General features: G+C 46.5%; 1 protein-coding gene across 1 annotated transcript; it reads left to right on the top strand.

Annotated features, from left to right (window-relative positions):
• Positions 1 to 316: 316 nt before the first annotated feature.
• LOC311216488 (ubiquitin carboxyl-terminal hydrolase 42-like) lies at positions 317 to 7,385 on the top strand (the record flags this gene model as incomplete). The annotated part of the gene is made up of 12 exons (XM_084298017.1): positions 317 to 545; positions 1,293 to 1,493; positions 2,086 to 2,196; positions 2,356 to 2,458; positions 2,663 to 2,730; positions 2,887 to 2,957; positions 3,480 to 3,562; positions 4,459 to 4,570; positions 4,948 to 5,088; positions 5,283 to 5,383; positions 5,847 to 5,988; positions 6,669 to 7,385. The coding sequence occupies 12 exons, from the start codon at positions 317 to 319 to the stop codon at positions 7,383 to 7,385; spliced, it is 2,079 nt and encodes a 692-aa protein (XP_084154143.1).
• Positions 7,386 to 15,033: the final 7,648 nt, after the last annotated feature.

The raw sequence follows: 15,033 nt of genomic DNA, 5'->3' as shown, positions 1-15,033 counted from the left end.
GAGAATGTCTTCTACATTTTTACATTAAAAAGACTCCAGAGTTGTAATGGATTAAAATCCTACGGAAGGGAAAGAAATGGCATCAGCCACTAGTTCTGCAGAAGCGAAAAGTAATACTGATAGAGTTTAGATGGAAATTTTCACTTTGTGTGTTTAGTTTGGGGATTCTTTTTAAATCATTCATACCAGCGATTTAGTTCTTAAGGCTGTTTCTTTGAGATTAAGTGACAGGACTTCTGTTACTCTTTTCTTCTTGGAATGCTTCTTGATATTCTTACGTCAACCAGAACTTCTGTCTCTGTTGCAGATGTGAACAATGACCGTAGCTAAGAAGCCCAAATCTTCAAAGCCTAAAAAGCCCTCTTCAAGGCGGTCTGGCAAATCCAAGAAACCAAGTACTAAAATACTGATGTCACGCACCGCCAACTGGGGCCGGATAGTGCCTGCAGAAGATTCAAGCCAAGTCTCTGTGGCCCAAGGACGTGGAGGTGCTATTTACTGTAGATCATCTGAAAAATCTAAGGCTTTTGCCCCAAGAGATCTAAGTAAGTGTGCGTTTTATCCTGCCTCCATTGTCTTCAAAGCAAAAGTAGAAAATGCAGTTCTTACTTGTTGCACTGATAGAGAAGGGGACTACTGTGAACAAAGACTTCAAAAGCGAATCCCCTAAGGCAACTGAAGTGACTGATGTTACAGAAATTAATTTTGATGTATTTACAGTCAACAGAGAAATATGGGGAGCTTTTTGTAATGCACAGATTCCTCCATGTCTTTTCTGTTTTGCAAAGAAAAGTGTTTGATTGTTGCTATTCACAGCTTCCATTTTTCACAGGTTTTTTGAAGGATAACATTGCTCAGGAAAAGATCTGGTATCTGTAGGGGTACTGTCATTCCTAGTTCCTAGTTTTTACGTTTTTACCGTATAATTTCAAGTCTAAGTTTGTGGTTTAAGTTATAATAAGGAAAAAAACAGTAGTTGAGTTAATCAGGTTAAAGATTATAGATGGAGAGGAACTTGGCATTAGGTGCTACAAACAGAATGGCAGTTAGCCTTGCCTTAGAAAAATTAAAATGGTTGACTAAAGTTGTTTGTTTTTTGTTTTTTTTTTTCCCCAAAACATTGTGTTGACCAGCCAATTTGAATTTGGTGGTATTAAAGCTGTCTGCAATAAGTTTTTCTGGTTTGGATTGTAGCTAGCTCCTCTAGGTGCTCCTGCAGAATAGTATTTTTTTAAATACCTTTCTTAGAAACAAACAAACAAGATCTCTTTTTAAATTTAACTTTCTTGCAGTCGTTAATGATGGAATTGCTCCGCCACAGAGCCTTCTTTTTCCACCTGAGAAGATTTGTATGGATTGGCGAGAAACACAAAGTGTTGGAGTTGGCCTGTACAATCTTGGCAACACATGTTTTCTTAATGCTACTCTACAGTGTTTGACCTACACACCCCCACTTGCCAATTACATGCTTTCTCTTGAGCACAGCCAGTCATGTGAGTACTTTCTAACAGTATTTTGAATCTGTTGGATAGCTCTGAAGGTGAAAGAACAGCAGTGATTCTGTGAGATAAGCTTATTTGCCTGATTTTACCTGTAGAAGCTGGCTTTGAGCACTGTATTAGCAGTGGGCTCCGAATAGCATATGGAGTGCAATTAATGCACCATGGTTTATTTATTTAGTTATTTATTTGATTGTTTGTTTGTTTGTTTATTAAAGGATCATTTATTGCTTCATGGGAATAATGAAGTGCATTGGACAGTAATGCATTTAGTAGTAATTTTAGAGAGTAATACATTTTGCAGGCTGTGGAGTTCACATTCCTGTCAGCCTTTACAACTGCGACTTTGCAGTAGTCTTTTAGATTTCTCATCACAACATGCATTTGAATACAGGCTTAGTGGATATTTTTATTCTGTAAAGTTGTGTGAAATGAAATGTTACAAGACTGTTGGGACATTGGCATCTTGGGAGAATAGAATGTAGCAAGGAGAGTGGATATTGTATCTATAGTTTAAATTGTACTTAGATGTTTGTAGTTGTGGATATTTCGCTGGACTGGGATGCTTTGTTCTTTCACTCTTCAGGTCGTGAACAAGATTTTTGCATGATGTGCACGATGGAGACTCACATTAACCAGGCCCTGCGTTGCACTGTTGATGCCATCGAGCCTACGCATGTTATCAGTAATCTCAGTCGTAAGTGGCTTCAGATGTGTTTCTTTTCGATAGCTTGTAATCTTCAAATAATCATTTGATGTGTATAAGTGGTTTTAACACTCAAATGAAGAGAGATTTTAGAAATACAAGAACGATTTCATTTTTAAATGAGGTCAATACTATCATCTTCTTATTTAGGAATAGGACAACATTTCCGTTTTGGCAGTCAAGAAGACGCACACGAGTTCTTGCGCTATACTGTTGATGCTATGCAGGAAGCGTGCTTGAACGGAAGCACCGAGTAAGCATAAACAAGTTCACTTTCATACATTCTCTAGCACCTTCTAGTCCTTTATTTACTCTCAGAAATGATCTCTAGCACTTTTTAGTGCCTTATTTACTATCAGCAACGAAAGTCTACATCATCCTTGGTTTTCATCAAACTCTTTGAAGAGTTAACTCTGTGCCTTAAATCTTCTGAGGTCTGATTATAATTTATTTCCAGATTGGACAGATCTTCTCAAGCTACCACCATCATTCATCAAATATTTGGAGGATTTCTAAGATCGAGAGGTACTTGAAAAAATATTCCTGTCCTTAGAACTGATCTGTGTCTTTTGTCGGTAGTAAAGCAGTCTGTAGTTTGTCTAAAGTAGTATCTGTCAACAACTTGAATTTGGACAGTTAGTCTCCTTCACATAATGTTAAGCATTTATATTTTGTTTCCAGTGAAGTGCTTGAATTGCAAAGCAGTTTCGGATACGTATGAGGCATTTCTTGATATCACTTTGGATATAAAGGTAAGATGTTTTCTAAATATAATTCATGATGTTTAAGTACATGCATGACTTTCTAAATTAAACTTGTTTAACTTAAAAAACCAAACCACATATAATGTTAAAACATAAGAGCTTGGTGGTGCTAAGGAAGTGGATTGGACTTTGTCCTTCCGTGGAACCCATGTAAATAGTCTCCACATTTGCATTGGGTTTAAGGGGAAAGAATTCTCTTTCTGCAAAAATTATAATGCTGTCATACTTCTTTGTTGTTCTACCTGAATATACATCTAATTGTTAGACTGATGAATTTGTCCCCAGTATTGATGACAAAGCACATTATAGATGCTGTCTAGGCTACTGGAAAAGTATTTGTTCCAAAGTCAAATGCCTTCCAGGTGAGGTCAATGCTGAGCATGCTCTTTCTGCCTCCTTCTTCACAGTAGATCGCTTGAGTATGTTAGTAAGATTCTCTTATAAACTACTAGTATGTCTGTGGAATTCTGAATTACGGTGACTTTACGCTCTTCTTTCTCACTGCTTTAGGTGGTTTCATCTGTTAGCAGAGCTCTGGAACTCTTTGTGAAACCTGAAGAGCTGGATGGAGAGAATTGCTATAAATGTAGCGAGTAAGATTTTGACGTCAGTTTTCTATGTTGCATGACTCTGTTGGACTACCTCTAAACTTTGGATCTACTTACAAGTTTTGTGGAAGTTTATAAAAGACTTGGATTTTTGTTTCTTTGGAGGGGGGAAGTCTTGTTCATAGGCATTCCCTATGGGTTTGCAATTCTCTGGCTTGTATTTTGCCATCAGAATTCAAAAAGAGCTACTTTTGTTCTTTCTATTTATTAGCTCTCGACAGTACTTTTCTTGATGTAAACTGCCCAGTTTCCGTTGTTCTCTGGGCTAGTGGCTAATTTTCACTGCTTACACCGTAGGTCCTACCTTGGAGCGGGCAATGTGTCAAACTGAACTATTTTGTTTCAAAGGATGGCAGATGGTTTCAGTGTCTTTCCAGACAAGCTCAGTACATGAAGACTTCCTACTGTTAAATGTTTCCCTCCTGTAGAATGACCATGTGCTTCTGTTGTATTTTTGATGTTGATAGTCGACCTATGTTGGAGATTATTTGCAATTTCTAGTCCTGGGGACCAAGGCTCTCTCGTTCCGCTTTCAGTATTTGTATTTCCCTTGAAAGCTGAAAGAATGTATCCAGGACTGGAGTTCAAATAGCCACTTTTGTAGACCAAGAAATGGTACCTTGCCATCCAACCTGGTAATACCCTTTTGTGAGAGATTCCTGTTCCCGCTATGCTCTGAGTTGTTGGGAAAATTTACCTTCTTCTCTGTATTAACAAACCTGACACGCAGTGCGTGGGTTTATGAAAAGAAAAAAGACCAACCTATTATGCAAGTAAATATCATTCAAATAGCATAGGCATGCGTGAGACATTAAAAGGAGTTTGTTTTGGGGGCGAAAAAAGAAGATGCCTTCAAACACTTATCTCTGCTTGTTTTTAAGGTGTAAAAAGATGGTTCCTGCGTCCAAGAGATTTACCATACACCGTTCTTCCAAGGTTCTCACAATATCACTGAAAAGATTTGCAGATTTCACAGGTGGAAAGATCAACAAGGTATATTTACCACTGTAATGCAACTATATCATTGTGTAATGGGACATCCCCCAAAGCTGAAAGTTGTTAATATTTTCAGACAATAATTGTAGACTAACGACTATGGCTTATTCTTTCTCTTAATATCAATAAAGTTCCCGCTTGACAAGAAGCATATGCTTTCCTCTGAGAAGGCTGATTCATCAGGAAACAGTTCTCTGCAACTTCTAGTCTTAACCGTTGTTTATGGGAAGACTTATTTGTAGTGAATCAAGAAATATATTCTAGAAATATATTCTAGAAATAAATTCTAGTCTGTGTTTTTTGGAAGTGTTTTTCTCCGGCTAGTCCACGAAGTACTCTGGGATAATTTTTCTATCTTCTTGGTGTCTCTTTAGGAGGTGAAATATCCGGAGTATTTGGACCTGAGAGCCTACATGTCGCAGTCAATGGGAGAACCACTGCTCTATGCCTTATATGCGGTGCTGGTACATCACGGTGTCAGCTGTCACTCAGGACACTATATATGCTATGTAAAGGTAGAAGTCAACAGCATTTCTAACAGGGTAAAGGTTGTGCTGGCAAACCAATTAAAGCATGACTAGCAGCTACTGTTTCTAGGGAAAAAGATTTCATTATATTTTTATTTGACATGTGTGTATTTTGTTCCTATCCGTGATTTCAATTGGAAAACGTGCAATTCACCTGAAGAAATCGTTGTCTTTATTTGCAGGCTGGTAATGGACTTTGGTATCAGATGAATGATGCTAAAGTAGTGCGTACTGACATTAAAAGAGTTCTTGGTCAGCAAGCTTACATACTTTTTTATATCAGGTAATAACAAATCTTAAAATGTGTTCAGAAGAGATTTACTTTCCTGTTATTGATATTTTTCTGTTTTGCAAGTGTTTTTCTTGCTATCCCAGGAGAAGATTATTATTTGTCTAATTCAGTTCTGTCTAACCTGAAATTCTCTGTGTCGTTTATTATCTTTTGTTGCTTGGCCTTAAACTGCAGCACTTGTGTAAATTGCTATCTATGTGTTATCTGTAGCTGGCTAATTTAGAGAAGGAGAGAAATGAAGGTCATCTGTGGTGTAAGAATGAATTCTTGCTGTGCAAGTGATAGTCTTAGTAGGAAGACTGTTCTCTACTTTTCAGTCTGTACTCTTGGCGAAGCCTTCTGTAGAGAAGGCTTCCATATCGTATGAGCTGTTCCTCTAAAATGATAGGATGGGATTTAATCCAAGAGTAGGCTGAAAGAAAAACTAAACTACGATCACTGCTCTTTTCTGAAGGCGCTATGATTTGACACTTGGAGAACGTGCGTTTTACTTGCCAGCACCATCTTATCCCTGTTCATTCCCTCCGGGTCAGCAGGGGGCTAATAGTAAGCAGGCTGGATTTATGGGACCACGACTTCTTCCTCATATGATTAAGGTAATTCAGGGAAGCGGGAGGGCAGATAACGGCACCAAACTGCTAGTGGGTTTGGGGTTTGGTGTGGGGTTTTTTGTTTGGTTTTCGGCATCTGAGTTTTGTTTTCCTTCCCACGCCGCAGCTTTCTTCACAGCCCTCATGCTACAGCCAGAGTCATTCAAACAGTGGTTACTGCTAAATTGTGCAGCCATGCGACTCCATTACTTTATAGCTCCAAGACAGCTTTCTAAAGCACAGAGAGCTACGCTCTTTGACTATTTAAGCAGAGTGTACTAATCCTCAAATCATTTAAAAGAGGACTTGTTTTTCCTATCCTCGTCACTTTAGCTAAGACAGGGAAAACTAATTGTCTTATTCCTGAGCACCAGAACAATTACTTCAGGCTTTTCAGGGTATGTTTAAAGGGGAAAATAAATATATTTGGGAATAGCAGCAGGTAATGTTAAGTTGCTTGGCTGGTTTTCAAAGATGATGTTAATTTGATACCAATCTGCAGTAAACGAAAAGCAGGAATTGAATACGCTTATTGGACTTGCATTTATCCTTAAAGGGCAGTGTGTTTTTCTTTTTAGGTGTTAAGACCATTTGTAGAAACACTCAGTAGGAGAGTTTTGTGTTTCAAAATGTTACATGCAGTGTTTGCGTTAATCCATCTTGCAATTTCTTCTTTTTAAATACAGAATTCAAGCCGTTTAAATGGAAATGGATCCATAAAAGAGGACACAAAGACCACTGGTGTCACCCTAAAAAGGCCATCTTCAGCACCACCAATGGCCTGTGTTCAAAACCAGGCAATTACCAGGCCTTCAATGACTGATACGTCAAGAAAACAGAAGATCACCATCAGTATTCACAATAAATTGCCTGCTCGTCAGACTGTGTCACAGCCTGACTTTCTTAGCAGTGCTGTGGAGGATGAAGATCTCTACCAGGCTGTTCCTTCATCCACAAGTACAAATTTGGTAATGCAAATGAAGCAAATGCAAACAAACAAAAAAGTTTCTGATGAAATTTTTGTGGAGCCAACAGTGAATGAAAATCCTAAACTCAGCTCTGATAACACAGTCCCTTATGGTGCAGAATCTTCAGGAAAATCTGAGGAGGAGTCAAAGGGCTTATTTCAAAGGAATTTGAAATGCAATGCAATATCCTCTAATGGAATTTTGGTTGGAAAGGTAGTCCGTACATTGCAGCATTCCGATTCTTCCTGTCAGAATGCTGACAAAGGAAGATCCCAGCATGAGCTGCCAAAAAGAGATTCACTAAATGGTGCTATTAGGCTAGTTAATGAATCTAAAGAAAACGGACTGAAACTTGATGATTCCACTTGCCGAGTTGAACCTGTTAAACCTTCTGAGATGTTCTTTTCTAAAACAAATGGATTGCTTGAAACATAGATTTGCTCCATCAAGAATTTCTCACCTACGATGTATTCGGGAGTGTTTATTGTGTTCCTAATTCAGGTGAAATACTGAGAAAACACAGCACACATGTGATCGTAAGACTTTGTGGTATTATCCCCTTAGAATTTGCAGACCTGAGCTTATATTAGAACTTGTCAACTTAAGCTCAGCTGAGATAAAAATTCCTAAGTTTCATAAAGTAGATTTTGGGGGGTGAGTCGGGGTTATCTTTGAAGTGTAGATAATGCATACAACTCACAGCGGTCTTGCTTACCATTTAATGGAGAAATTCTGACAAGACTAGTCCTCAGTACTACTACAAATAGTATTTTTTTGTCTGCTGACTTGTGCGTTTTAATTGCAGATGCCTGGAGCTATGCCTTCAGTCAATCGAGAAGTCATCACGGAGTCCTTCACAGCCAGCCAGCTGAACAGCTTGTCAGAGGAAATGAGGTAAAATGAGCACAGTCTGATTAAGACAAGACTTTATGGAAGTTCGTTACAGTTTTATCTGTCTACTAATAGTATTTAATGGAAGGATTTAAATTAGTACAATTCCATACTGTGTGTCCAGTGTCACGAACAGAACTAATGATCAGCACTGAGCATATCACTCTGATGCAGGTTGGTGCCTCAAGGAGAACTTGTGTTCCTTTATAGAATGTTTTTCCATTTTTCTCCACTGTCTGGAGAAACACTGGCTGTTCCCCGCTCGCCCCTATGCCTTTTTTCTCAGAGCATCAGGTGGAAGGAGACAGATGCGTTTGCTTTTTTAGTGCAATGGCTTCAGAAGCAAGAGGGGAAAAAGCACTTTCTCTGGGAGCTGAAGAAGGTGTCCTAATCACAGGAGAGGTTTCTAAATGGCATATCTTTGCGAGGGTTCCTGTAGTCCGGAGGTTTTTGTTTGTTTGTTTGCCTTTGGAAGGTTTTACTCTTAATATTCACGTCCTTCAGCAGAAGTGAGAAATGGGTTTTTATTTTATGCAGTGTTGCGGAACCTCCGAAATCTCCTGGGAATGATGAATACCTCGCCCAGTACCAATGTGATGACCGTGGAGACAAGGAGAAAGCAAGAAGATCAAAGGAACGTGACCTCATTTCAAAAGAAAATGTTTTGTACGGCAAAGACTCTTCTGAGCCTGGTGAGAAATTGCGGCAAACTTCCTCTCTCAAGTCTGACACTGAATGTAGCTCTAACAATCTTTCTTCCTTAGCTATTGCAGATAGACGCCAAGATACAAAGGACAAGACTAAAACCACTGACAAAGAGCATTACCGAAGAAAGAGGGAACATGCTCCTAGTGAAGAGAAGGAGAGTCAAAAAGCAGGTCCTTCCAGCAAGAGGAGGTGTTCTCAGAGCGTGGAATTTGTTGAGCAAAAGAGTCACAAGCAGGAGTACTGGGAGGGAAGCAGGTACAGATCTTTCCCTCGTGAAAGAAACAGCCCTGAGAATGGCAGAAGAGCAGTCAAATATTCAAAGTACAGATCTGGCAGCGGAGGAAGATCAGAACAAGGTAGCAATAGGTACTACCGATCCAAAGGGGAAAGAAGTTGGAGCAGAGAAAGATACTATCGAGACGAAGCACGGAGATGGGAAAGATGTAGCTATTACAAGGATTACTATTCACCTCATGCGACAGGAGACAGTAGAGAGAGAAAGTTCTCTCACGGCGATGCAGCCTTTGACAGATTGACTGCAACTTACTACAGCAGGTCACATAAGCATTATCATTACAAAAGCGGATGGCCTCACGGTTCCCTCTTGAGAGAGGAAGATGTACGTCGCTTTAGCACACCCCGAGCAGACTTGCATCGTTGCTCGGTACCTCAGCAACATTCCAGAAGACATTCTCGTGAAAGACATGCGCTTCCACCTGTGTCAGCTCATTTGGAGAACTGTCGCCAGAAAAATGAAACAGAAGGAAACAGAAAAAGAAAATATACCCGTGCAGAAGGTAGTGAAAGTGAAATAGAAAGGAAAGACAGAAAGATAGAAAAGGAGCTTTTAGGTGGTGAAAAAAATGCAAAAATATCACAAGTTCTGGAAGAAAAAGAAGTCTAAGGATAAACATGGAGAGAAGGATTCCAAGTAAGCAAGGATTCCAGCATACTCCGCATTTTTTATCCTAAGTCTTTTCTGGGTGCTTCTCATGTCTTCCTTTTTTTTTTTTTTTTTTTTCTGGTAGTTTCTAAGTTATTTAGATAGCATCAGCTGGCTGGGGATCATGTTGTTAGGTTGATCAGTGAAGACAGGAAAGCTCTTGCTGAATTGTGTCAGAGCACTAGCTTTGGACCACATAGTTTGAATCACATCCGTACACCATTCCAGATTAGGTTAAAAGATTTTTTCTGCTTGCACATATTCCAGAGCTAGCCGTTGTTAATGATCTGTGTACAAACCAGGACCTATGGTCCTTCAATCTGACGGCTTAAGTTTGCTGCATCTAAAGTAAGTTGCGTGTGCACAAAGCACCACAAAATAGCTGACATGCTGCAAATCATCACCTGTGGTAAAATAAATCAATTTTCATATAGGCAACAAGTGCCACATCTTTTTTTCCCTTTTTAACTTGCATGTTTCTTTCAGACTTCATGATTTGTGTTTCTGTGCGCTTCACTTTGACAATGCCAATCGCAAGCGTAAGAAAAAGAAGAAAAAGGAGAAGAAAAAGAAGAAAAAGGAGAAACACCAGGAAAACGAAAGGCTCCTTGGAACACTTAGATCCTCGTTTCCAGAAGATAACGCGGGAGAAGAAGGAAGAATCCCATCCTCCAGATGGCTCTTCATGTCAGTAATGCAGAAGTGAGAGCAGTAAACAACCTTACAAGGAAGGGAAGACTTCCAGTGCAGGCGAAAGCAAGAAATACAGCTCCATCACATCCAACGACTATACTAAAGGTAAGCGGCCGCAGCATGTGTGAGGAATTCCTTTTATATTAATCTCGAGATTATTTCAAACAGTCTTGAAGTGCTTGATGACTTAACAGTCTGCAGATTTATTATCAAATCAAAAAAAAACCCCACTTGGTAGACTATTTTTTTCCCAGTTTTGAATGGCCACTAGGAAAGAAGGCCTGAAATAAAGAGGTTAAAGGCAAATGGTTTTCATTTGGTTTGATGATGAAGTGGCAAACAAGATGAAGAGTTGCAAGCTCCCTTCTTAAATTCAGTCCAGCCAAGTAGGAAAAGTAAATGTGGACAGCTGTATCTTGGCAAAGAAGACAGTAGGGAGCAAGGAGGTTTAGCAGTCAAGATGGAAGGTGATGCCATGAGGCTTAGAGGCTAGTAATGTTCTAATGAACATGGCCAAGTCTTGCGCTGGGCAGCCTGCTTGGGTCCAAAGCCTGCAGTCCTCCCCAAGATGTCGGCGAGGGGCTGGTGAGCCGTTGGGATGGAACCCCCGTTGCCCGGGTTCCCCAAGCAACCGCCCCACTCTCCAGCCACCATGGCAGGTCCAGCAGCCGGCTCCCGCTCCTCCCGGGGCTGCGGCCCTGCTGGCGAGCCCAGCGCCCCAGAGCTCAGCCCAGCGGCCTTTTTCCCACAGAGGGTTTCCCCAGACGGCTTCCGCGGCTTGCGCAGACGCAAAACTCCCCCTTCGTCGTCCCAGCCGTGCCGCCAACGGTGGCTGCCTGGCTGCTGCCCTCCCTCCCCGGAGCGACGGCGCTGCCCTTGCAGCCCCCGCAGGTACCCACCCTCCCCTCCGCGCTGCCCCAGGCCACCGTCTGGCACGTGGTGCCAGGGGTCCAGGGGCAGGTGCTGCAGCTCCCCGCCGGGGTGCAGCTGCCACCTGGGGGGCACCTCCCAGCCCAGGGGCACCACCTGCAGCTTGGGCAGCTCCCCGCCGGGGGGCAGCTCCCTGCTGTGGGGCAGCTCCCCGCCGTGGGGCACCAGCTGCAGCTGGTGCAGCTCCCCGCTGTGGGGCAAAATCTGCAGCTGGTGCAGCTCCCCGCTGTGGGGCAAAACCTGCAGCTGGTGCAGCTCCCCGCTGTGGAGCAAAACCTGCAGCTGGTGCAGCTCCCAACCATGGGGCACCAGCTGCAGCTGGTGCAGCTCCCCGCCGGGGGGCAGCTCCCCCACACCACTCCTCCCTGTGCCCCCGTCCATCAGTGGGGACAGCCCATGGTGACGGGGACACTGGTACCCCACCATGCGCTGGGGCTGGGGCCCAGGGCCGTGCTCCATGGGGAGCTCCTGCACCCCGCAGGCACCTGCCTGTTGCAGGCCCCCGCCCAGCGCAACCCCCCGCCACCCCTCGTCCCGGGGCCTCCGCTGCGGGGGCAGGCGCTCCCCACGCCCCGCACCCTGAGCAGCAGCCAGGGGCAGCTGCCGGAGCCCTGCTTGCACGCCGTGGGGCTCAGCAAGGACCAGGGGACCCCGCTGACCGGCCCCACTCCCCCCGAGCCTGCCCAGGCTCCAAGGACCGCCAGCACCCAGACGGCGACGCCTGACAGTGAGTTTGGGGCTGGCACAGCCGGCCACTGGGCGCCCCACACCCAGGGGCCATGGGAAAGCTGACATCGCCCGTCTTGGGGGATTTTCTTGCTTCGTCCTCAGCGGCGACAGCCCCGCAGGTGCCTGAGGAGCCCCCGCAGCTGCCCGAGCTGGGCCCTGATGCCTTTGCCGAGGCCTTTCCAGAGCTGGCAGGGGACAGCCAGCAGCTGCAGCACATGCAGGACGAGCTCCTGGCTGACCTGGACATCCCCATCCCCGGCATGGAGGAGCTGCTCAGCTGGCTCGATGCCGTGGAGCCCCAGGATGCCTTCCCCGATTTGCCCAGCAGTCCTGCCCTCAGCCGCTTCCTCTCGCAGCTGCCCGACCTCTGCGAGGACATCGAGGAGCCGAGCACGCAGGGACTGGAAGCCACAGGAGCCCTCGGTGAGGTCCCCTCAACCCCTGGGCTGCGCCCCGAGAAGCTTGAGGGTGGGCTGTCGCTGCAGTCCCCCGTCATGCCAGCAGTGAGCCCCCCGCTCAGCCCTGCAGCCAGTCCCCTGCCCAGTGCGCTTAGGAGCCCCCTACCCAGTCCACCCCTGAGTCCCCCCAGGAGCCTCCCTGACACCCAGCTCCTCAGTGCCCTTAGTAGACCCCAGCCCCAACCCCCCCAGCGTTCCCTCAAGACCCGCTCCAACCCCAAGGTCCCCAGTGCCCTTAGTAGACCCCAGCCCAAATCCCCCCCGAGTTCCCCCAAGAAACGCCCCAACCCCAAGGGCCGCAGTGCCCTTAGTAGACCCCAGCCCAAATCCCCCCCGAGTTCCCCCAAGAAACGCCCCAACCCCAAGGGCCGCAGTGACCATAGGAGACCCCTGCCCAAACGCCCCCTGGGTCCCCTCAAGAGCCCCCCGCCTGCCCCTGCGTCCACCGGCACCAAGCGGGGGGCCAAGCGCCCTGCGCCCAGCAGCACCCCCGGGACAGCGCAGAGCTGCCAGCACAGGAGGCCGACGACAGAGAACCCCCCCGGCAAGGAGAGGAAGACGCTGCTGGGCCAGGCTGGCCAAGGCCGCAAGAGACCGTGCCAGGGGAAGACGGGTGGCAGCAGCACGGTGGCTGGCAGCAGCAGGGAAGCAGGCAGCAGCGGGCAGCAGCTGGCGATCAACAGCACCACGGCACCCAGCAAGAGAGCGCGAAGCCCGGGGGCTGCAGGGGGGCAAGGAGCAGCGGCACCACCTCCCCGCAGAGCGCAGCTGCTGCCGGAGACTCCGAGTGGGGAGCCCCGTGCCGTGCGGCCCCAGGACAGGCTCTGTCCCCAGGCCAGCGGGGCCAAGACGCTGCAGCGCCAGCAGCCGGGGACAAAGACCCCCAGCGAGACTTTGCAGCCGCTGGGGGCCAGGGCCAAGGCGCTGGGGCCAGCGTGCCAGCTGGCCTGTGTGCAGCCGCAGCCCACCTCCAGCAGCCCCAGCAGCATGCCCAGCGCCCCGCCGACAGTGCCAGGCTCCAGCGCTGTGCCCACTGCCCCCCGGCCCCCAGCTGGCGGCAAGGAAAAGGAGGTGCCAGCACCACCAGGCAGCACAGCATGAACAGGGGATGCTGCCATAGAGCTGGCGCCCAGAGAGCTGGGCCTGCCAGCCACGGGGGGCCAAGCGCAGCGTCCAGCTCTGCCCATGCAGCCGCGCACGCTGCAGCGTCCGGCGCAGCCCCGCGTGGACTACGTGCCCTGCGTGGGGCCTTGGGCGGGCCGCGACGCAGCGCCCACGCCGCTGGAGGAGCAGGAGGAGTCGGTGCCCATCACGCCGCAGCAGCGTCCCGAGCGGGAGCGCCTGAAGAAGCTGGCCCAGGAGGAGCGGCAGCGGGCGGCCCACCAGACCAAGATCGGCCCCGTGCAATTCTTCGTGCAGCGGCAGAAGGACCACGCCATAGCCTACTATTACGGCTACCCGTGACCGACCTCGGGCTTCTCCTCGACGGCCCCTGCAGCACCCAGGCAGGCACAGAGACCTCTGCAGGCACCTGCTCCAGCTTCAGCCACGCTCCTCAGCCCTTGCCCCTCTCGCTTGCCCTCTCCCCTCTCTCGTGCTGGAGCTAGGGGATGGGCTTGCCACTCACAGGGATGGCAACAGCGCCAATGGCAAATGCGCGCGCGTCTCACCCAGGAAGGTGGCAATGGCAAGCTGGGGAGATGCTGGCAGCAGCTGGGCTGGGAAAGCTTGGCCATGGCAACTGCTGCTTGGGACACCAAAGGGCTGAGAGACAAGACTTGGTTCTTCTTTCGGGGCATTGCTCTTCTTTCCTGCCTTCTGGATTAAATTCCTCTCCTTAGGTGGTCACTCAGCAAGGCCTCTATCTGCAGCTCTTCTTGCACTGGCATGCCAAGGGGATAAGAACTGGGAGGTCTTTGGGACAGCAAATGATCAGTGGGATGGGAAGTGATGATGGGGATAGCAATTCACTGGAATGGGAAAAATGGGTTTTATTTGTATTAAATTTAAATTTTTAAATTTTCATTTAATTTATTGGTTTTCTTATTTATTTAATTAAATCCACTTTATTGACTGTGTTGTACAGTATGGCATTGTTTTATTTTTATAAAATTATAAGTAATAGTATTAAATATTTTTATATATTAATATATTATAAACTATAAGTATCATTATTTATTATTTTGTTGGTTTTTATTCTTTTTCTACCCTATTAAACTCTCTTTGTCACAACGCACTGGTTTGGACTTTATTTTTCCTTCCGAGTCATTCTGGATTCACTCCGGATGGGGGGACACTAGCGAACGCCTGTGTGCTTCAGATCCAAGGTCACCTTTGCCCTCATTCAAGATACATATTTGCATCTGTTGTTGTGAAACAAAATTAACAACAGGAACAATAAAGTTACCTACTTGCTAGCAGCAGCTCTACATTTGCTGGGGTCTGCTCTATGCATTTTGAAGACCATTCCATGCTCTTCAGCCCCTCCAGGAGGAAATGTATGGTTCTAGGAAAATGCGTCTTGACCTGATGCAAAGCTGTGACGCAGCCTGCAGCCCCTGCAAGCCCTGGCATTTTACCTGCAACCCCTCCAACAACTCTGATGTTCCCTGCATCGACTTCAACCACTGCAGCGGGACCTGAGGCCCCTCAAAGCCTTGTCACACACCCTGCAGCCCCTCGAGCCCCTGGCATGTTCCCTGCAGCCCCTCGAGCCCCTGGCATATTCCCT

The sequence above is a fragment of the Netta rufina genome, assembly GCF_964035555.1.
Source record: "Netta rufina genome assembly, chromosome: 18".
Taxonomy (NCBI): domain Eukaryota; kingdom Metazoa; phylum Chordata; class Aves; order Anseriformes; family Anatidae; genus Netta; species Netta rufina.
This window is presented reverse-complemented; position numbering and strand designations above follow the sequence as displayed.